Below are 23076 nucleotides of genomic sequence, written 5' to 3'. Positions count from 1 at the left end.
AGGGGCGTACAGTGCTCACAGAAAGAACTGTGCCCCTGGACTTTACAGTCTGTGCGGGAGATGGGCCTCGGGCAAATATTCCCACAAGTTGACATAAAATTACTGCTTCTATGGATGGTATAAAGGTTGGGGGGGGGTGGGGAATCGGGTCTCTATAAAGCAAATGAAAGAGATTGGACCTAATCAGGGATGTCAGGCAAGGCGCTCCTGGGAAAGTGACACTTGAACTGAGATCTAAAGGGCAGTAGATGCCCAGTAGCCAAAGAGGGAAAGGAAGATGGTTACAGATGGATGCATGGATGGCATGTGCAAAGGCCCTGTGGCTGAAGCAGCACCAGTTTATTCAATATCTACTTATTGCTGTTGGAGATACAGTGGCGACCAGGAATGGGACGGAAAGAAGATGGGTGTGGCAGGTCCACAGAGGGAGGATGGATGCTGAGGCACAAGAGGGTCACCAGCTTTGTGGGCAACAGAAAAGACCGGTTTCTGTCCTACGAGCAATGGGGAGCCTTCCGAGAGTTTTCAGCAGGGGTTGGTAACGGCAGGACAGAGAGATTATGGGATACATGATCTCTCCTCTGTTGAAACCCCAGTGTGATGCCTGATCGATTTTGTCCTGGTGCCTCTGTCCACACCGCTGTGGACAGGAGTAATGTCCCCCACAGACCCCAGTGGATGCCACCCAGAATGTGCTCCTGCCTTCCTGGTGTCTACTAATGACACCAACCTTGCACTTGGAACACCAAATCCTGACACCCCCCTTCCCCTCTGATGGTCACTCGTGCAGTCCTCTCTCCCATCACCTCTTCCTTCCATCCCCAACGTTGTATTTCACCTTGAACATTTTCTGCCCAGACTGACAACGATCTCCTGGTGAGGCTCCCTGCCACGATCTCACCCTGTCCACACACTACTTAGCTGGACCCTTCGGAAACACATCCTCGCCATGCACTCCCCTCTACAGAACAGGGGCTCCCTGTGCACACATGGGAGAAAGTCAAAGCTTCTTAGCTTTGCAATCAAGTTTCTTAATTTTCCCGGCCCCAACCCACCTTGCTTACTGCTCCCTTTTCAGAAGCCAAATGCATAGCACGCAGGTTCCTCTATGTGACCCAGCCTTCCCCACCTCTGCCCGCTGCTCCGGCTGTTCTCTTTGCCTGGAGTTCCCCACACGGTGCCCTACTACTGCCTCTTCCATGGGGCTGCCATCACTGAGTGGGACGCTGCACCAAAATTGGAAAGACATATGCTCTACAATGTAAGAGCGTTAATTCTTGCATGGTTTATCCCCCATGTCAGCAGGAAGCACAGCTGCCATTCTCATCACTCCCATTCTCCAGCCTCACCCTCCCTACAAGGGTGTGATAGGTGCCCTTGCCCTTCATCTGTGCTCTCAAAATACCCCAGGCTTACGGCGATAATTGCACTGATTCTACTGTGCTATAAATATTAGTTTGAGAGAGGCTCCCCCATGCACTTCTTGAGAAAATACTCTCCTCATCTTTAGTCTCCAATCCTTAGAATAATGCCTAGCAACAAAATCAAAGAATGAACAGCCGAGGGCCCTTCAATGATTCACTGTTGCTAACGGCACTGGGTTCCAAAAGGGCCTAAATCAACTATGAAAACTTCAGAATGAGGCAGACACACGCCGTTGGCTGCCTATGTGCGGCCCTTCTCCGCCCCATTTCCTTCTTCTCTGTGGGGAGAGCCCACTTCCCGCGATACAAACTCACCTTCCCAGCCTCTTCTGCAGCTGGAGGAACAGCATGTGACTCAAGTCTGGCCAACGGGGCTTCACCTTTGGGGAGGTGCTTAGAAATATTCTCTTCCTTGATGAAAAGAGCTGCTCTGGAGGGAACAGCCCTACTTTCTTTTTCTTTTGACATTATTTCAAACTTAGAAAAAAAGCCACAAGAAGAGAACAAAGGACTTGTCTTCTTGAACCATTTGAGGGCGTTGCTGACACTATGCCCCATCACCCCATCAATATTTCAGTGTGTAATTCCTACAAACAAGGACATCCTCCTACCTAACCATGAAACAACCATCAAAATTAGGGATTAACATTCTACCAATATAATCTTCAGATCCCCGTCACCAGTTGTCCCAATAAGGTCTTTTATAACAATTTCACCAGTTGTCCCAATAATGTCTTTTATTAAAAAAAAAAAGATCCTCGGGCTTCCCTGGTGGTGCAGTGGTTGAGAGTCTGCCTGCCAATGCAGGGGACACGGGTTCGAGCCCTGGTCTGGGAAGATCCCACATGCCGCGGAGCGGCTGGGCCCGTGAGCCACAGCTACTGAGCCTGCGCGTCTGGAGCCTGTGCTCCGCAACGGGAGGGGCCGCGATGAGGAGTGGCCCCCGCCCCGCGATGAGGAGTGGCCCCCACTTGCCGCAACTGGAGAAAGCGCTCGCACAGAAACGAAGACCCAACACAGCCAAAAATAAATAATAGATAAATAAATTTATTAAAAAAAAAAAAGATCCAGTCCAGGATTATGCACTGCGTTTAGTTAACTTGTCTCTTTAGTTTTCTTCAATTGGGAAGTGTTCCTAGTTCTTTCCTTGACAGTTATGATCTCAACATCTTAAAAGATTAAAAGCTACATAATGAGTAGAATGTCCATCAAATTGGCTTTGTTTGGTATCCTCTTATAATTAGATTCAGGTTATGCTTTTTTGGCAGGAAGGCCATGGAAGTGATGCTGTTTTCTTTTCATTGCCTCCTACCAGATAATACAAGATTTTTATTTGTTCCATTAGTGTTGCTATTAATTTTCAACACTTGATTATACTAAATTTTTCCATTGTCAAGTTACTCCTTTTCCCTTTGTGTTTAATGAGCATTTTGTGGGAAGGTACTTTGAGACTATGTTAATATCCTGTTCCTCATCAAAATTCCACCCATAGGTGGTCAGTATCCACTGAGGTTTCTTGACTGAATTATTACTATGACAGTTACCAAATGTTGATTTTTTTTCTAATTCAATCATTCCTTCCATGTTTATTAGTTAGCATTCTACTATAAGGAAAAGCTCTGTTTCCTCCCTATTTACGTATTTATTCATATTTTATATCAGTTTGGAGTCATGGATTTCTATTTTATTAAATTGTTTATAATCTATTATTATCATTATTTATTTTGATGTTCAAACTGTCCCAAATTTGGCCAACGAAAGCTTTTACAAGCTGGCTATTATGTCCTTTTAACAGGTCCCCATCATCCTTTGAACATAATTTTACATTCTGGCACCACAAGGAGCTCTCAGCTCATCTGATACTTCTCCGGCCCCAGTTTTGGATTCAGCCATTTCTCAAGGAGTCTCGTCTTCGTAAGCTGGGTGCTGTCAGGTTGGAACATCTTAGAACCTTGAAGAAACAAGTGAACCAAGCTAATAAGCTAAGAGTGACGGAGCTGAGACTTAAACAGAGTCTAGATCCTTGGTTATATCATCAAGCCAGTGAACTTAGTTCTGGCTTTCTTGTTACATGAGACAATTTCCTTCTTCTTTATGCTGGGTTATACATTTATTACTTGTGTAATACATTTCTTCACCATATAGTTTCTCTTTAGAAACAACGGGACTAATACCCAAGATGTTTCACGTTTTAGCTTGAGTGAATTAAACATTTCTGAAGCCATTACACCCCCTGCTTCATCTGGACGTTTAAACAAGTCTGTCTGGGGGCGGACACAGGCGATAGTGACATGAGTGTTTGACTCACTGGGTTTTCAGACTTTGGCTCCAAAAGTTTGGCTCCAAATATGAGACAGTTCCATGGAAGCTGAGAGGGTGCCAAGGCATGTGTGCAGACCACCTGTGCCTTTGACGAGCTGAGCCTGGAGATGGTGCTGTTGAAGGAAGAAGTGTGTTTGCTCCTTCTTCTCAACCATGATCTGTGTTCATTCAGATGCTACTAGTTTGAAGCAAAATGATCTCCCGGACCGATTCCCTCGGTTCTATGATAATAGAATCTGCACGTATCTAGTGCAAAATGCATATAGCGCTTCTTTGGTCTGAGTTTGGGACAACTTTGGTTCTTTTTTTTTTTTTTTTTTAAAGATTTTTTTGATGTGAACCATTTTTAAAGTCGTTATTGAATTTGTTACAATGTTGCTTCTGTTTTACATTTTGGTTTTTTGGCCAGGAGGCATGTGGTATCTTAACTCCCCGAACCTACACCTCCTGCATTGGAAGGTGAAGTCTCAACCACTGGACTGCCAGGGAAGTCCCACAACTTTGGTTCTTAAACAGCAGAAAGGATTTGGACTTGCAGACAGAAGAGATATTATCCAGGCCTCTCTTGTTGCAAGGGAAGGAAGTCCAATGCAAACCAGTTTAAACAACAACAATGAAAAGAAAAACCTGGAGGGAATCCACATTCTAGAATCTACGTTCTCGTTGAGAATCTGCTTCCTTTCTCCATCTCTCGTCTCCGTTTTCCTCCATGTCAGCTTCGTCCTCAGGCAGACCAGCCCAGATGGTAGCAGATGGCGGCCCCCAGAACCCAGTAACGGTCACATTCACCCTTGGAGCCAGTGAGCCCAATGAAAGGGGAGTGTCTCTTTCTGGGGCTTTCTGGGAATGACTTTGATTGGCCCAACATGGGTAATGTGCCTATCACATGACCAATGATTGTACCCAGACAGCTGGGGTACCCTGATCGGCAGTGCCTTGATCACGTGCCAACCAGCCAACCCCTGAGGGGAGGAGAAGGGATTTGAAAAGACAGCCACCCCTTGGGGCTTCCCTGGTGGTGCAGTGGTTAAGAATCCACCTGCCATTGCAGAGGACACGGGTTCAAGCCCTGGTCCGGGAAGATCCCACATGCCGTGGAGCAGCTAAGCCCGTGAGCCACAACTACTGAGACTGCACTCTAGAGCCCGCGAGCCACAACTACTGAGCCCGTGTGCCACAACTATTGAAGCCCGCGCACCTAGAGCCCGTGCTCCGCAACAAGAGAAGCCACCGCGAGGAAAAACCCACGCGCCGCAACTAGAGAAAAGCCCGCACACAGCAATGAAGACCCAGCGCAGCCAAAAGTTAACTAATTAATTAAAAAAGGAAAAGACAAGACAGCCACCCCCAAATCACGTAAATCAGGCCCCTTGTAGAAAAGAGAGTCCCTGTTAGAACTGCAGGTGGCAAAGGAAACCCTTCTGGGCAAAGAGAGGCAGGACGGATAAAACTACAGGAGCAAAGCACAGAGAAGGAGCAATTCGAGAAGCTGGAAGAGAACCAAGCCAAGGAATCTAAGGATAAGACCATCCCGGGACCGGGGAATGCAGGCTCCCGGGGGGAGCACAGCGAACAGCAAGGGTAGAAGCCAAGTCACAACACTCATCTTGAACTAATTATCACGCTACTAAAACGCTCATTTGTCTTGATGTTTTTTTAATTACTGGCAAGAAAAGACCAAATGTTTTTAAAGGTCTGCATAAAATGGTAATCCCTAAAGGATTTTATTGGGACCTTTTTTTTTTTAATTACATGAAAGATGATGGAGACTTACTAAACGGTCTTTATGGGAAAAGTTGAATAAATGTGAAGGATGCACTTCCATGAGTTCAAATATGGAAAGTTTTAAAATAGAAAAGTGACACAAGCAGCTAATGATCCCAATATGCTGGATTATGCAGGCTGCTGGCACAGGTTCCGGGTTTTAATCAAATATATAAATTATGAAATATTGTTGCAAGGAATTGCAAGCCTTTGCCCTACAAGGGAATGGTTTGTGCGTCGTTTGACAGGAGAGCTCTGTGGAGTTCATCTTCAGCTGATAAGGGGAGAGGGAGCAGGAGCCAGCGGGGGGGCGGGCATCTTTGGCCAGTGCAAAGAGACCATCTGTGCCAAAGCTGGACAGAAGAATATGCTCCAGCCGGAGCCCCAGGCCAAGGAGGAAGGTGTTTGTTCAGTATGTTGCCTGTGTGGTCCCCTCGGCAGGGGACGTGTCTGTGACATCTTGGGCCAGAGCTTGTAAACACTGAGCTTTCAGCGCTTGTTCCCACCCAAAAAGCCACCCTTCAGCCGCCTCCACTTCAAGGCTCAGCAGGAACGCTCCCTCTTCCAGGAAGCCCTTGCTGATTCCTCCAGATGTTCAGAGTCTCAACCAACTGTGTGCCTGATGTGGCCCTTGACCAGACTGTACTTATGTCAGACTCCACGTTTGTCTTCCGAACAACAGGCAACTCATTCACTGGTTCATTCTTTGATTCACTCATTCACCACGCTTTCACCCAGGGCCTACTATGCCCCAGGCACTGTGCTAGGCCTGGGAAATACAATAGTGGAAAAAGGAGACATGGCTTCTGCACTAATGGCATCAAAATCCATCAGAGGAGAGCAACCAATAACAGACCATCATCTACTCAGACACGCCTGCAGCCCAGCAGAATCCCAGCTTGCGTTCCTTCCCGAAGTCTCCCCAGCCTCCTCGCAAATAGGTCAGTAGGAGGCCTGGTCTTTCTCCCTTGCTCACCGAATAGATCCTACAGGTCTGGCAGGGCAAGTACAGCCACTGACGGCACGGGCTCGGGAGCTCTCGGTACCTCAAGTCTAAACCCAGCTCCACTGTGTCACTTAGATAAGTCATTTCACTTTGTTCCCAAGTTTCTCCTTTATAAAATGGGGACAGTAATATCATTTCCTTTACAGGGCTGTTCTGAGGATTAAGTGGGCATATGCATGTTAAAAGACCTAGAACAGCCCCTGGCACACAGTTAAGTGCTCAGTAAGTACTGGCTTCCATCATCGCTGTGGCTTGTATTACCCAACAGCGGACCGTGGAAGAAGATGGCTTAACTGGAATCTCCTCTACTCTTGGAAACAGTGGTTTTCTTTTTCTGCTGTTGTTTTTAATTTTGTATTTTTATTTTAAGTTCATCAGCAAACTTCCTTTTCTTATTTCTAATCTCTGAGACCTTCTGGCGAATGCCCAAGTATGACCAACCTACCCGCTGAGAGAGACAGTTCAGCATCCTGCTCTACATACACACACACACACAGAGTTGTGAATGTCAAGTGCTGTCCTCTGTGAGTCTGTAGAGGTTAACTGTCTTGTTTCCTTGGTTCCAAAGTACACATGAAATGGAAACACGGCATTCCTAGAATGGGGACTCATCTTGGAGTGACAATGCACGTTTACCGTGGTTGAGTTTCGCCCTCCAGCCCCCTACAAAGTTGTCACTTGAGCGAATGGTACGTGCAGTGAGCTAAAATCCACGGATGAGGTGACATCACATCAACTGGAAACAACTCATGTAAGGAAATCTTCCTACAAGGGCGCTGCTCTAAGACATGGTGTTCTCTGGCTTCCGTCACAGCGCGACAGAGTGTGACAAGCCAGAGTTCTAGGTCAGGGCAACCAGCGCTTTTCCATCTAGGAGAAACCGCATGGCTGGCTTTGGTAGCCGGACGGGATTCACGTGGAACCAGAGATTGAAAATTGTTGTCGACTTTCAGAAGTTGCACGTCTCCCCTCCACCACCCACCACAACGCCCTACTCCCGCCAAAGTGGTTTTCCCACCATTTATGGCCAGTGTAACTTCCCTAAAAGGAATCAGTTCAGCACAGGCTGAATTATCACAAGTTCCAAATGAGCGTGTGGGCCTGAGGGAATGAGCCATGATTGCACCTACATATTCACATTTTTTAAAGAAAGCACTTTTTAAAACCAAAAGATTGTTAAAAATAAGGACCTGGAAGAAAATGCCAAATGTTCTAAATGAAACACCCACGTCCTAAAAGGAAAACACCTCATGTTGGAAGGACGAACAGCAGTTTACGTGGCTCCAGAGACGCGTCCACTGAACTGGTGTGAAGTCAGAAAATACCTGGCAGCCCGCCACGGCCTTGGAGGCCGGCGTTTCTTCTAACTCTTATTGCTTCTTCCATATTCAGAGCGTCAAGCGTCTTCTGATGGGTACACGTGTCTGTTTCGGTTCGGTCGTTGAGATGCTGTCCACCTGCCAGTTAGGGTGAGATCTTCCAGATTTTGCCCAAATTGTGACTGCCTTCTAACATCTGGTGGGAGAACCCTGCAGGAGAATGCACACATGGCCCTAAAAATCGGCCATCGGCTTCATACGGAGAGTGACTTGGGGATCAAGCTCACACTGGTGTCGGGGCACTGCTCACTCTAGGAAACTTCTTTCTATCCCAAAGGCAAACCCAGTTCCAAAGGTTTTATGACACCATGTGGCTTCCTCCATGCTAGGAAACTTTCCAAGAGAAAAGGAATAGTATTTAGAAAGAGAGCAAAGGTGAACCTTATCTGTTCCATTTATAATGAAGAACTAGAGGGCTTCCCTGGTGGCGCAGTGGTTGAGAATCTGCCTGCCAATGCAGGGGACACGGGTTCGAGCCCTGGTCTGGGAAGATTCCACATGCCACGGAGCAACTAGGCCCGTGAGCCACAACTACTGAGCCTGAGCGTCTGGAGCCTGTGCTCCGCAACAAGAGAGGCCGCGATAGTGAGAGGCCCACGCACCGCGATGAGGAGTGGCCCGCCCCCACTTGCCGCAACTAGAGAAAGCCCTCGCACAGAAACGAAGACCCAACACAGCCATAAATAAATAAATAAAAATTAAAAAAAAAAAAAAGTACCAGAGATATTTTCTCTAATTCTTTAAAACTAGATGGCTTTTATTCAAAAGGCTAAGTCATCTGCGGGCAACCGTGCAGTGACCTGAATGATTATTCCAGGGACCATATTAGAAATGCATGTGGCGCTGGGCTTCGTGTCAGCAGGGAAGAAGAGGGGTTGTCATACCCCCTCCCAAGTAACTTTGTAACAGGGAAGAACAAATCTGACTCCCTATTAGATCTGTTTCTTTTACTTTAACCTTTGTGCTCTATTGCTTTTGCTTCAGTTAAGAATGTTGCCTATGGCCTTAAATGTATAGGATAACCCATTCTCAAGGCTCTGACCTTTAAGGTTATAACACTTTTCCATTCATATAGAGGTAAAAAGTTGCAGAACAGAGGATGACATTTGTCTTATTGGAAATTTACAGGAACATCATGACCTGACCTACGACCTAGGTAGACAGCTGCAAGAACAAAGAATTCCAACACCAAGAAGTCTGCAACTACCAACCACGCCCCTTCCTTACCTTGCCTTTAAAAGTGCTTTGCTGAAACCCTTCAGGGATTTGGGGTTTTCTGGGCACGAGCCACCCCCCGCCCCTTCCGTGGCCCTGCAATAAACCTTTCTCTGCTCCAAACTCCGACATTTCAGTTTGTTTGGTCTCGACGTGTGTCAGGCACACGAACTTGCATTCAGTAACATCTGGAGGCCAGACACCTGGGTTCTTCTTCCCTTCTGCAAACACTCTAGCTGCAGTGTTGCAGGAAAAGGTTTAGGAAGAGGAAACACAACTCACACTATTACCCCAGCCCCAAAGGACCCATCGGAGGAGTCAACCCCAGCTGCTGCATACAGAGAGGAACTTTCTGAGGTTCCTGATGACGAGGACACCACCCTGCACCCATCTCTCTGCTGGCCTGGTATCTGGGCCCTGCTGGCAGACTAAGGTAGGGGAGGGAAGAATTCTTTTCCCCTCTACCCATCTTAGGTTCATTGGCTGGGGCCCACCAATCAAACTGATGAAAGAAAGATTAACAGGAAGACAAAATCTTTTAATTGCATACCTGTGTCCAGGAGTTCACAAAGAAAACTGTGGCTCAAGAAGGCAGCCAGATGAATGAGGCTTACGGAGCACCTTAGACAAAACAAAGGGGTTTGGGCTTTGGGGGATGGGGGCAGGGCAGTTACAGGAAGGTAGCCGGGACAAGTCCAATCAACTAGAGCTGTTTAGGAGGGTTTGTTAGGCAGGTTTAAGGCCAAGCTTTCTCCATTAATAACAGTTATTAAGAGTCCTCCTCTTCAAATTATGCGACAGGGAGCTATCTTTACAGATAGAAATTTCCTTTGTGAATCTAAACGTCCTTCTGTGCCCTGTTTTGACAGCTTTTCATGCATCTGCTGCTTCTCCATGGCCTTCAGCTCATGTGGGGGTGGTGCATTCCCACAAGCATCATTAACCTAGACTTTTTCTAGCCAGGGCCCTCTCTCTTGGGGGTTCTTAGATAGGGGACAACAGGGAACTGGCCCAGAAGGCAGAAAGCCTGAGCTCAGCCCTGGGCTTTCCTGCTCCCTGGCGAGTCACGGGAGCGCTCTCACCTCAGCATTACCTGCAAAATTGGGCTGAGCGTCCATCCCACCCACGCCTCAGCGTTGCTGTGGACCAAAGGGGAGGTCGGATAGGAAGGATTTGTGTACATCGTAAAGAGCCCTATTCATGCACAGCCTGCTTATCTGATATTCTCAGAAGAAATACTGGCTTTCTCCTGATCCGGTTTGAGATGAACATTCTTTCAGCAGCCCCTAATGGGGTAACTCAGGCATGTGCAAACATTTTTCTAACTCTTCATGTCAATGATATTTATACAGCTTCCTCGTATATGAAATAAATTAAAGCAGGGCTGTAAGCACGAGCAAGAGGCAGGCAGCCAGAGACCCGCCCAATCCACTTACGCATCCAACTGATGGCAACGGCCGAGGCCTCCCCTCAGACCCCAGGGCTCCCAGGAACCAGGGGGAAAGCTCTAGACCAGATCGCGCCCTAAGGCTCATCCTTGAGAGGCAGAAGCAGAAACCAGACCCATCTCCTTCTGGAAGTTCCTTAAGGAAGGACGTTGGGAGGGAAGAGAAGGCAAAACAGACCATTTATTTGACCACGTGGTTCAAATCAGAGGGCCGGAAAGGGGTGTCACTGGGGGAGAGGACTCCGAAACGTCCAATGGCCTGCAACGAGGCTGGCAATTTGGGCCCAGGTTGTAAAGGTCACGTTCATGACTCCCCTTCAAGTCCTGTCAAGCTCAGCCTTTCATCACACGCTGCAAGCAAAAACTACCACCCAAGCTCTGTCCAGACAACCCACGTGGTGATGGATGAGAGGGGAATTGAGGGAACTTTCCACACGTTCGATTTTCTTAACCAGCCAACCAGGTGGAGAAGCATTTTGGCCCCGGAGCAGCCAGTTTCAGGGTCTTGCAGGTAGAGGACTGGGGCCCCATCCCACCCAAGATGCTGATGTCAGGAGGGGAGCTAGCCTTGAAAAGGACCTGGAGCTACCCTGGGGGTCGCCCCTTCTGTCTGACCGACCTCGGACTCGATCAGGAGACAACGGATCCTAAATGTGAAACACCATCACAGCTCCTGGCCTCACATAACTAGCAAGGGCTAGCTCAGTCCTGTTTTTCCCCCAAACCGACAAACCCTGTGGCTCTTGCAAAAGCAAGCTCAAAACAACTGTGTTTATTTCCTTGACTGTGTCACTGAAGATTGCCAGATATCCAGTGTGGAGCCAAGGAAGATTACACCGGGGAAAATGTCAGGACAGTTCAAGTAGGCAGGCATTACCGTACTGTAACGCAGCCTAGAAGCAGTGTTTCTGGGGACCCTCACACATGTTCTACCTACACCGCAGTAGGGGTGACTCATCTCCTTTTTGCAAATGATAAAACTCTGGCTCCGACACATTATGGAACAAGCCGAGGGTCACTCGGTGGAGAGCTGGCAAACCAGGAGAGGTGATAACTTGTGTGGTAGGGATTTTATACATGAGGAAACTGAAGCCCCAAGAGAACTGTGGCTTGCTCAGGACCACACGGCTGGGACGTAGCAGAGCTGGGACTGGACGCCCGTCTTCCTGGTTCCTAGTCCTGAGATCTTTCACCTCCTCTGTAAAAGCAGTGCTGATAACCGGTGAAGCAAGTAGCAGTTATTAAGGATGTTTCTGTCACTACTTTTGTTGTCTTCCTTGTAATTTTTTGACCAAAGGTCAGAGAAGTTAATTGAGGCTGGCAAGCAAAGGAGGAATTGATCCTAAACACACACTCATTTTTCTTGTTTCATTGTAATTCTGCCCATATATTCTGCCTGCAGTTCAATTTGGTGCTCTGTTCTCAATTTAGAAGTAAACAAAATCCCACCACCCCAATTAGTTTCATCCACATTGGCCCGGTCCCCAGGGGCTCATAGAAACCCTGTGTTAGCCAGTTTGACTGCAGTTCAATGAACCGAGAGGCAAATATGACCTCCATTCTCACAGAATCCACATTAAAATACTGGCTGGCCCGGCAACACTTCTGAGACTCATACACCAACGAGGACGTGTTAACAGGAGGCAAGGAAAACGGCTCACGACCCCGGCTGAGCCGCCCAGATCAAGGCACGAGCCCAGGGTCCTGGACTCTGTTCACAGTTCGCTCCGAGGGCAGTGGAGACAGAAGCTCGGGGCCCAGAACATTCCATCATGGGCTCTTCCCTGGCACTCAGGGAAAAAAGCCCAGCTTGGCCAGGCCTCAAGAAGGCTCCGCAGGGGGCCACTTTATGAGAAGCTTTGCTGGTTTCCCGGCCGGGGAGCAACGTTGAAGAGAAAGTTGAGCACTTCAGGAACCCCATGGCCCAGCGAGAAAGACCAGCTCACGAAGCCAGAATGGGGTGGGGGGGATGTCTCTGTCCCAGGTTTGTACGGGTCTGCTCCCTGGTGCTCTGTTCTCCACTCAGTCCGGAGGACCTGTCCTGGGGCACCCTCATCGTCCGGTGTAGCGCCTGGCACTTGTCGCCTCTCACCTGGTGACTTCAGTTGCCTCCCAACGGGTCTGCACCCTTGTCCCCCCATGACCCATTCTCCACAGCTGGTGATTGACAAGCCTAAGTCCCTCCCTTCTCACAGCCCTGTGGTGTCTCCCACAGAATCAAGTCCAGTCCCCGTGTCATGGCCTGGATGATCCGGTGCCCGCCAACCTCCCCAATCTCATCTCCCACCACTCCCGCCCTCACTCACTACGCTCCAGCCGCACAGGCCTCTCCATGGCACTGAGATGTAACAGCCTCAGGACCTTTGCACTTGCTGTGTAAGGGGATGCTCCTTCTTCCCCAGGTCGTCACACACGTCTTGCCATTGGGCATCGACTCAGATGCCAGCTCTTCAGAGAGGCCGTCCCCAGTCATTCTTTTTTTTTTTTTTAATTTTGGCTGCTCCGTGTCTTAGTTGTGGCACACGGGATCTTCGTTGCAGCATGTGGGATCTTTTAGTTGCAACATGCGGACTTCTTAGTTGCAGCATGCAGACTCTTAGTTGTGGCACGTGAACTCTTAGTTGCAGCATGTGAACTCTTAGTTGCGGCATGTGAACTCTTAGTTGCAGCATGCATGCGGGGTCTAGTTCCCTGACCAGAGATCAAACCCAGGCCCCGGGAGCACAGAGTCTTACCCACTGGACCACCAGGGAAGTCCCGTCCCTGGTCATTCTGCGTCATATCCCTCCCTGGGACGGAAAAAGTCCTCTACACCAACTAAAGGAAAACCCTGTTCGTCCAACTCAGTATGCTGGCTATTCACAAAACCCTTCTGTGACCAGTAGGGACCCTCCTGTAGCCCAGAGCCCTCCCAAATTATTCGAACTACCCAGCCCTCGGCAGCTGAGCTTACTCACCCTGCCTCCCCTGTGCCTTCCCGTGAAAAGCACAGTAAAGGCCCCTGCCCACGCTGTCTCCTCTCTCCTTTCGCCTCCTGATGAATGTGGTGCTTCCCTGCCTAGCCCCCCACGGCGTGGTGTGCCCCCTCCTCTTGGGAATGAGTAACAAACTCTATTTTCTTTTTTTTCTTTTTTTTTTTAAGATTTATTACCTGTTTACTTATTTATTTATTTATTTTATTTATTTTTGGCTGCATCGGGTCTTAGTTGTGGCACATGGGATCTTCGTTGAGGCATGTGGGATCTTTCGTTGCAGCGCGTGGGTTCCAGGGTTCATGGGCTCTGTAGTTTGCGGCACGCAGGCTCTACAGTTGAGGCGTGCAAGCTCAGCAGTTGTGGCGTGCAGGCTTAGCTGCCCCACGGGGTGTGGGATCTTAGTTCTCCGACCAGGGATTGAACCCGCGTCCCCTGCATTGGAAGGTGGATTCTTTATCACTGGACCACCAGGGAAGTCCCCCAACTCTCTTTTCAATGGCCGTCCTCTCCTGATCTGTTGGCCTCATCCTACATAAATAGTAATGAAACCTACATTTTCATACAGTCTCCTACCCCCAAACACAGAGCCTGGCACTCAGCAAACACGTCACAAAGATCACACGAGGGCAGAAGCCATGCCCACTCAGCCCACCGCTCTACCTCCAGAGCCTAGTGCACTGCCCACCCCACAGCGGGCGCATAAGAAATACCAATTGAATAAATGAATAACAAGGGCGGACTAAGTGCCAGGAACATTCACATCTGGGAGGATAGCACAGTGGGTGGGAGCACGGATCTGGAAGCCTGGGTTGAATCCTGTTCTGCCACGTTCTAGCTGTGTAGACTTGGACAAGTTACTTAACTTCTCTGTGCGTCCTCATGGGGAAAAGGGATAGGTAATAACGCCCTCAGAGAGTCACTGTGACTGTTAAGTGAATTTGTTTAGGCAGGGGGTACAGAGCTGCGTGTGGCACGTGGGCATCACCACATATGTAATTACATGTCCTTGTTTTCTCCACCAACCAGCTCTGGGGACAGATTACTATTCCCATTTTGCAGAGGAAGACACTGAAGCGAAGAAGTGGCAGAGCTGTACCCTGACTATTCATCGTGTATTAGAATCCAAGGTTCCTCTGAGTCAGGGCCAAGAGCTGGGCCTCCACCCCCCTCAGGGCCCCCAGCCCCCTCTGGCTCCCCGCCCTCCCACCTCCTGACCTGCTCTCCTGAGTGCCGTACCTTGGGCTGCACACACAAGCCGTTCGGAGCAATAACCTGGATTTCGGGTGTTCAAGTTAAACTACAATTACGCCTGTGAAATCATGACTATATTATGCTTGGCAGAGAGGCTGTCCAATGGGACTCAGGCCATAGCCCAGCCCCACTCCCCACCAACAGAATTTAAGCATTTCTTAGCTGCCAACAATGAAAAATTGTGAGATTCCACAGAAAACATCTAAATGTCCACATTCTGTTGAAAAATCAGAAGGTCTGGTCTTATCAGAGTTCAGAAACCCGCCTCCCCATTCCCACTGACCCTTTGTCCACTCTCACTCAGACTGTCACAGCCTCAGATGCCCCTGTTTTCACCCCCCTCTAATCCTCCCTTCAGACACCTCCCAAAGAATTTTACTCCATTGCCCTTGTCACAAGAATCTTTTAGAAAATATCAATTTTATCAGGTCATGCCCTTGCTGTGAACTTCTGATTCTCTGTTTCTCTACAACTTCATATCTAAACTCCTTACTGGGGCATTCTAACCCGCTATGGCCCAGGCTCTGGCTACTTTTCCAGCCTCAATTCTGACTTTCTTCAAAGCCATCTTAAACTATAATCATATCCTAATGTGGAAGACAGACAATGAACAAACAAAGAAACAAATGAACAAGATATAGAAGAGATATGAAAGAGCTGAACAGGGCAGTGTGATAAATGGTAATTGTGGGTCACCCTGAGGTAGAGCCATCTGGGAAGGCTTCTCAGAGGAGGTGGCCTTTGAGCTGAAACTCACACGGGCAGAGTTATCTCCTGAGTGCTCCCAATGAATCTTTTTTTTTAAAATTAATTTATTTATTTAATTTATTTTTGGCTGTGTTGGGTCTTCGTTTCTGTACGAGGGCTTTCTCTAGTTGCGGCGAGTGGGGGCCACTCTTCATCATGGTGCGCGGGCCTCTCACTGTCGTGGCCTCTCTTGTTGCGGAGCACAGGCTCCAGACGCGCAGGCTCAGTAATTGTGGCTCACGGGCCTAGTCGCTCCGTGGCATGTGGGATCTTCCCAGACCAAGGCTCGAACCCATGTCCCCTACATCAGCAGGCAGATTCTCAACCACTGCACCACCAGCGAAGCCCACTCCCAATGAATCTTAAAGATGGATCTTCATCCATCCTTTATCGTGAAGGATTCCAGTCCTTTGTGTCTCCCTGTCTCCACACTCCTTGCAATGCAAATGTGATGCCCTCCCACCAAGAGATATAGTCTATTTCCCTATTCCTTGAATCTGGACTAGCCTTGGGACCTGCTTTGGCCAATAGAATGCAAAGACCATTCCTTCCCAATCCAAATGCTTAGGCACCTTTGTTGAAAATCAGTTATCATATGTATGTAGGTCTATTTTGGACTCTCTTCTGTTCCACTGAGCTATGTGTCTACACTTTACCAATACTCCACCACTGTCTTGATTGTTCTGATATAGTAAGTCTTCAGACCAGGAAAAGGAAGTTTCCCAACTTTGTTCTTTTCCAAAATTGTTTTGGTTGATTCTAGGTCATTTGCATTTCCACATAAACTTTAGAATCAGCTCATCAATTCCTACGAAAGTACCTGCTGCGATTTTGATTGGGACTATGTTGCTCAATTTGGGAAAAATTGTTATCTCAACAACACTGAGTATCCCAATCCATGAATATGGTATACCACTCCATCTATTCAGGTCTTCCTGCATTCTCTTATCGCAGATGTCTTCCATTATAAAAGTCTTGGCTATCTTTGGTTAAATTTATTCCTAAATTGTTGGTGATACTGTAATTTCTAAAAATTTCATTTTCTAATTGCTTACTGCCAATACATAAAAACACAATTGATCTTGTTTAGCCTTAGCTGGAAGCTGCTTACATCTGCCCTGCGCATGTATTTTCAGTGTTCAGCCAGAGACATTTTGGAGAATATGGAGAATTTAGGGGTTCTCCCCTCCAGCTCTCTCCTGCCCAGGACTCCACTGTCACTCTCCAGTGGCCACAGTAGCCCCACAGAACCAAGCGCTGATTCCCAGGCCAGAGATATGGCAGGATTTCTACTGGAGTTTTAGCTACTGTTTATTTCACCATGACTGCACCCTACCTTCAAGCTAAAGCCATAAAAACTGGAAACTACTCAATGTTGGGTCCCTTCTTTCAAGTTTTGACCCTCTCCAAACTCTACTTACTTTGTGCACTTTCCAGAGCCTTGAGGTCCTGGTTATGTATTTTATTCAGAGTTTATAGTTGTTGTCTGAGGGAGGACTTTTATAATGGAAGACATCTGCAATAAGAGAATTTTCTTCAGTGCTGTTAGGAGCCTACTCTGCCATCCCGGAAGTGAAAGTCCTTGTTGATTTTAACACCTCTGATGGAACAAAGAATTTTAAAAGAAACATATCTTAAAAAAAAAAAAAAAAAAAAAAGGAAAATAAGTGTTGGCAAGGATGTGGAGAAATTAGAAACCTTGTGCTTTGCTGGCAGGAATGTATAATGGCACAGCCACTGCAGAAAAGAGTTTGGCAGTTTCTCAAAAAGCTAAGCATAGAATTACCATACAATCCAGCTATTCTCCTCCTGGGCATATACCCAAGAGAATCAAAAGCTGAGACTCAAGGAGACACCTGTACACCAATATTGAAAGTGGCATTATTCACAACAGCCAATGGATGGAAATAACCCAGTGTCTATCAACAGATAAATGGATAAACAAAATGTGGTCTATATACAAATGGAGTATTTTTCAGTCATAAAAAGGAAGGACTTTCTGCTACATGCTGTTTGCTAGAGCTGTCATAACGAAGTACCACAGACTGGGTGGCTTAAACAACAGAAATTTATTTTCTTCAGTGCTGGAGGCTAGAAGTCCAAGATCAAGGTGCTGGTAGAGTTCGTTCTTTCTGAGGGCTGTGAGGAAAGGGTCTCCTTGGCTTTTTGGTGGTCCTCTTCTCCTTGTGTCTTTATATGGTCTTCCCTCTGTACACATCTGTGTCCAAGTTTCTTCTTCTGGTAAGGACACCAGTCACACTGGATCAGGGCCCATCCACATGACCTCATTTCAACTTAAGTACCTCTGTAAAGACCCACTCTCCAAATGTCGTTATATTCTGAGGTACTGAGGATCAGGACTTCAACTTATGAATTTTAGCAGGTGGGGGGAGGAGACACACCAAATCCAGCTCTAACATGCAACAACATGGATGAACCTTGAAAGCATTAAACTAATAGGCCAGACACAAAAGGACAAATATTATGTGATTTCACTTATATGAGGTACCCAAAATAGTCAAATTCATAGAGACAGAAAGTAGAATAGAGGTTAACAGGGGCTGAGGGGAGGGGGAATGGGGAGTTAGTATGGAACAGTTACAGAGATTTTGTTTGAGACGATAAAAAAGTTCTGGAAATGGATAGTCATGACAGTTGTACAACACTGTAAATGTACTTAATGTCACCGAATTGTACACTTAAAAATGGTTAAAATGGTGAATTTTGTTGTGTATATTACACCACAATAAAAAAAACTTCTGTAAAAAAAAAAATCTGTAAGAAGAAATTATTACCTGAAGTTTCTTTCACATCTGAAAATTGATGGAGTAGTAGAGGGTATTTCTATTTTTTGTTGTTGTTTCCTAAGAAGAAATTTTAATTTTCTATTGTTTGTTTCCCTTTGTTTTACGTACCTCAACACAGTGACAACATTATTTTAAGAGACAAGTTGTTAAAGGCAAAATGAGAAAGAGAAAACAGTTTCTGAAACAAGTGTTTTAAAATGAAATTAAAAGCCAGGTCTTCCGTTTGACTAGCGGGGCATCAATAACCTCGGGTGATCTACTTTACTCAATTTAAATAGTTTACTTGAACTTTCCCAGGGTGGTCAGCTGGGTGTCCTTTTGCCCCAGTAAGATATCATCTTTTGGGCTGTAGACTCACAAGAATGATTTCTCTCTGTGTCAAATGGCATCGTTACCCACTTAGAACACAAAATGTCGTGGTCCTGGGAGCTGGACATGCAAAGACATACAAAGTGTGGACAGCACTTCCGGGGCAAGGCATTTTCACTTCATATTCAAAACCACCTTGAGAGAATTACAATAATAATCTCCACTGAACACATAAGAAAACAGGCCTCACTCTTCCTTCAGGAGCCTACACGAGCCCTGGAAAGTCTATGTGTATTATAAATTATTTGAGGAAAATTTGTATCCTTTCCTCTGGTGGTTCCAAAATAATTGCCTTTTCTTTCCACTGGACAAATAAGAGGGGAAGGAGGTGATGGAGATACATATATAATATACCTGTATTATAAACCTTAAATCCTTGCTCTATCACCTTATAAACCGTGTGACTTTAGGCAAGTTACCCCACTTCCTTACACTTAAGTTTTTCTCAGCTGTAAAACGGAGATACTAATGGAACGTGACTGAAACATAGGAAGCACTCAGTAACTATTAGCTAGTATTATTACTGTAATGGTGGTTATTCTTATGTTCTCAGCAGTATGTCAAGGGCTTTAAGCATATCGTTGTCTATTTTATCTCTTTCTGCAGATAGACATCTATCTATTAATATCCAGCTACCTCATTAAACTCAACCGTCTCAGCAACTCTGCAGAATATACTCTCTCATCCCCCTTATGGGAGGGGAAACTCAGGTTTTGAAACATTAAATAAACTTCCCCGAAGTCTACACAGTTTATTGGCTTAGAAGTTCAGGGTTTAGAAAAAGCTGTGACTTGGAGGACCTGGCTCCGACACTGGTTTGTGATTGTCCGCAAGTCACTCTGCTTTCTCCCCAGCCTCTGTTTCCTCATCTGGAAGCTGGGAATAACCGATCCCTGCATCCTCAGCGTCCTTGGTGTGGGTACCAGCGGAGACTGTGGCTTTGCAACCCTTTGTCATGATGAAAGAGAACACAAGCTGCCTGGGAGGTCTGCATCTGTTCTGTTCCTGGCTGTGCTCCCGGTTGCCAGCACTTTGGATGCCACGTAGCAGGTACCCAATTTAAAGAAGCTGGATGAATGGGCAAATTAATTGTTTTGCTCAGAGCGGAAGTCTCCTGAATAATTCCCCAAATCCCAGCAATCCTGTGGTTCTCAGGACAAGAGCCTGAGAGGATGATCACGATATCTGTCCCAGGTCTAGCTGTGATTCCAAAGAGGAAAAACAGATCCCGAGATCCAGGAGAGATCGGGACACCTTTATGCTGGCAGCAGCTGTGCCAGAGGGAGGAACGGTTGGTATCCTTGCAAAGGCTGTGGCGCTTGTACCCCGCCTGCCCACAGAGGACCCCTCCACAGGAAGGGGAGAGTCCATGGGGTGTGTCATGAACTGAAGTTCACATAGAAAACTAAATGCCAATCTCACTCATGACCTTATTTTAGCAGTTCAGAGCTCAGCCCCTCTTTCGAAGCCCACACTCAGGTCACGTAGAAAAGCATTCTAACTCACTCACTGGCTGCCCTGTGGGCATCCTTACTTTCAACTTGGGTTTTTCCTACTCTGCTCGGCAGAGATTAAATTCTCATTAGTTTTCTACTGTATCTTGAGGATGTGTATATCTGACAATGAATCATGCCTGGAAAAACGAAGGAAACCCACCAGAGGCAGCCATTTATTTGTTTGCAGATAAAGCTGCAAAGGAACCTAATTAAGGCTTTTATTTTTAATTGAGGTTCAGTTTTGGAATGCTGCATTACCAAGAGCCCAAAGGAATCTACTTTCAGGGTCCTGAGGACTTGAGCAGCTAGACCAGTGGAGAAAGGAGCTGGGAGTCAAAGAAGATGCAGCCCGCCTTCCAGGGACAGTGGGAGAGGTCCTGGGGCTGAACAAGAGCCCCCTGCCTGAAGGAGCATGACTTTCCTGGTCACAGAGATGGTCATTCACAATATTATTACCCCCACACGACACAGCGTGCAGACTCAACTGCAAGTTCTTATGAAATGTTTCAGCTGCAAGGTGCTTAGCCCTTTGGGCCTCAGTCTTCTCATCTGTAAATGGGAATCATAATGCTTGCCTAGGTCAGAGTTGTTCTAAGCAGTCCAATGACATGCTGAGTGACAAGGCAACTTTATAAGTGGGACCTTGCTTCCCCAAGTTTGGGCATTCTTTAATTGTCTCATGTCTCCCCCCTCTCCCACCCCTCCTCCAAAGAAACAACGAGCTCTTTCAGGGCCAGGTCCATGGTTTGTCCAGCAGTGAAACGCAGCTCAAAGTGAACAGGCTTTGATAGACATACCTGGGCTTCAATTCTATCCCTGCCATATTCTGGCTGTGTCAACAAGGGCCCATTTCTTTTTTTTTTTTTTTAATTTATTTTATTTATGTATTTATTTATTTTTGGCTGTGTTGGGTCTTCGTTGCTGTGCGCGGACTTTCTCTAGTTGCGGCGAGCGGGGGCTACTCTTCGTTGCGGTGCACGGGCTTTCTCATTGCAGTGGCTTCTCTCATTGTGGAGCACGGGCTCTAGGCATGCAGGCTTCAGTAGTTGCGGCACGCGGGATCAGTAGTTGTGGCTCACGGGCTCTAGAGCACAGGCTCAGTAGTTGTGGCACACGAGCTTAGTTGCTCCACGGCATGTGGGATCTTCCCGGACCAGGGATCGAACCCGTGTCCCCTGCATTGGCAGGCGGATTCTCAACCACTGCGCCACTGGGGAAGCCCGTGGCCCATTTCTTAATCTGAAACTCTCACTGGATAATGGGGGTCACAACATTTTCCTCCTAGGGTGTCGTGAGGATAAAATGAAATCAGGGATTGGCAGTGTGTGACGCTTAGTAAAAGTTCCTATGGAGGGTCATTCTCTTCTCCTCTTTCTTCCCCTAACACACTTGTTCTTATGATCTCACAGTCATCAGGACAGGGCCTCTGCACATAGTGTGGGCAAATTAATGTTTGCTCAATAGATGATTGGTGCTTGATCAATACTTGTTCGAGACCAGCTGGCTAATTCACCCGACCTTGTCATGCAACAAGACTACTTTCTCATAAAGCACCCCAGCCCCCAACCTACTACTCTCTTTGTGGGAAGCCCAGAGGGAACTAACAGAAGTGATATCCTTTCATCAGGTGATAAAAGCAATAAGCTAGATTTCAATGATCTGACGTGCAAATCATCATCATCACCATCATCGTCACTTATGTAGCTCTAACTCCACGGCAGTCACTGTCCTAAGAGCTTTACAAGTATTCATCTACTCATCAGAGCAGCCCTATGGATGCAGCTGCTGCTATTAACCCCATTTTACACATTAAGTAAGACACAGGAGCCTTAAAGAAGGTCTCCTAGCATATGAAAGATGAAATGATTCAAGTCCCAGAGCTATGAAGAGAATTCCCAATTATGCAATTTTAAACACACACACATACATGTAAATTCACACACTGCGATGAGTTTAAGCCAAATATAAAGTTAGAGGGCACTGTCCCCAAGACCACCTTCACTTCTGACACCAACTGCAAACTCGGAGTGGTTCCTGAAACCCTCAGGTTCAATAATTTGCTAGAACCCACAGAACTCATGAAGGCTCTTAGACTCACAGGTATGGTTTATTACAAGGAAAAGATACAGACTGAAATCAGCCAAGAGAAGAAGTGCATAAAGCAGAGTCCATGAGAAATGCCAAACGTGGAGCTTCCACTGCCCCCTTTGCACAGGGTCATGGACAGTTTATTCTCCTGATGTTGACATGGGACAACATGCACAGAGTGTCACCAGCAAGGGAAGCTCACCCAAGCCTCAGAGTCAAGGATGTTCATTGTGGTGCCATTACACAGGCACACCTGATTGATTAATTGATTGCCCCAGGGTTGGTCTAATCTTCAGGTCAACTGGTAGACTGACCTACCCACCCTAAATCACCTTGTTGGTCTTTCTGGAATGGCCAGCCCCACCCTAAATCACACTGTTACTATCTGGCTGACTCAGGCAAACAAAGATCGCCTCCCAGGAGCCGAGGGTAAAGGTCAGACCTCCTTTGGGGCAAGGCGAAACTCTTTACTACATATACACACATATATTTGCTGTACTTACACAGATAAGTATATAAATGCCTAGAAAAAAGACTGGAAGGAAACTTACAGACTGTGAACAGTCAGAATAGAATGAAGTGTAACCTAAATATTTCACTCTGTTTTCTTTCTAGATCTCTCTATTTTTAAAAGCTTTTCTGGTGAGACTATATTTGCATATCACTTGTGAGAATAATTACTTTTAAAACCTCAGAGAATAAAGAAAAAAGAGGAAAGAAAACAAAGTCCATTGTGGCTGCCAGGTCTGAATTGCCTCCTCATCCTATAAATAGGATGAAATCTGC

The 23076-nt window shown here is 46.8% G+C and overlaps 2 protein-coding genes across 4 annotated transcripts in view; one reads left to right on the top strand and one right to left on the bottom strand.

The window, feature by feature from the left end:
• The window catches only part of LMCD1 (LIM and cysteine rich domains 1), a 69021-nt gene extending 59791 nt beyond the window's left edge, over positions 1-9230 (top strand). Inside the window, exon 5 of the mRNA XM_082347545.1 lies at positions 9024-9230. Within this exon, the coding sequence (XP_082203671.1) occupies positions 9024-9215 (192 nt within the window). The 3' untranslated portion in view covers positions 9216-9230. The remainder of the gene's footprint in view (positions 1-9023) is intronic.
• SSUH2 (ssu-2 homolog) overlaps positions 1-23076 on the bottom strand; it is a 255927-nt gene that overhangs the window by 180663 nt on the left and 52188 nt on the right. The window contains exon 14 of one of the 3 annotated variants that reach the window (XR_014232682.1): positions 18513-21483. The exons of the other annotated variants lie outside the window; for them this stretch is intronic. The gene's annotated coding sequence lies outside the window, so the exon portion shown is untranslated. Of the gene's footprint in view, positions 1-18512; positions 21484-23076 lie in introns of those variants that run through there. 3 annotated transcript variants of the gene reach the window in all.

Source organism: Balaenoptera borealis, assembly GCF_965194805.1.
Source record: "Balaenoptera borealis genome assembly, chromosome: 12".
Taxonomy (NCBI): domain Eukaryota; kingdom Metazoa; phylum Chordata; class Mammalia; order Artiodactyla; family Balaenopteridae; genus Balaenoptera; species Balaenoptera borealis.
This window is presented reverse-complemented; position numbering and strand designations above follow the sequence as displayed.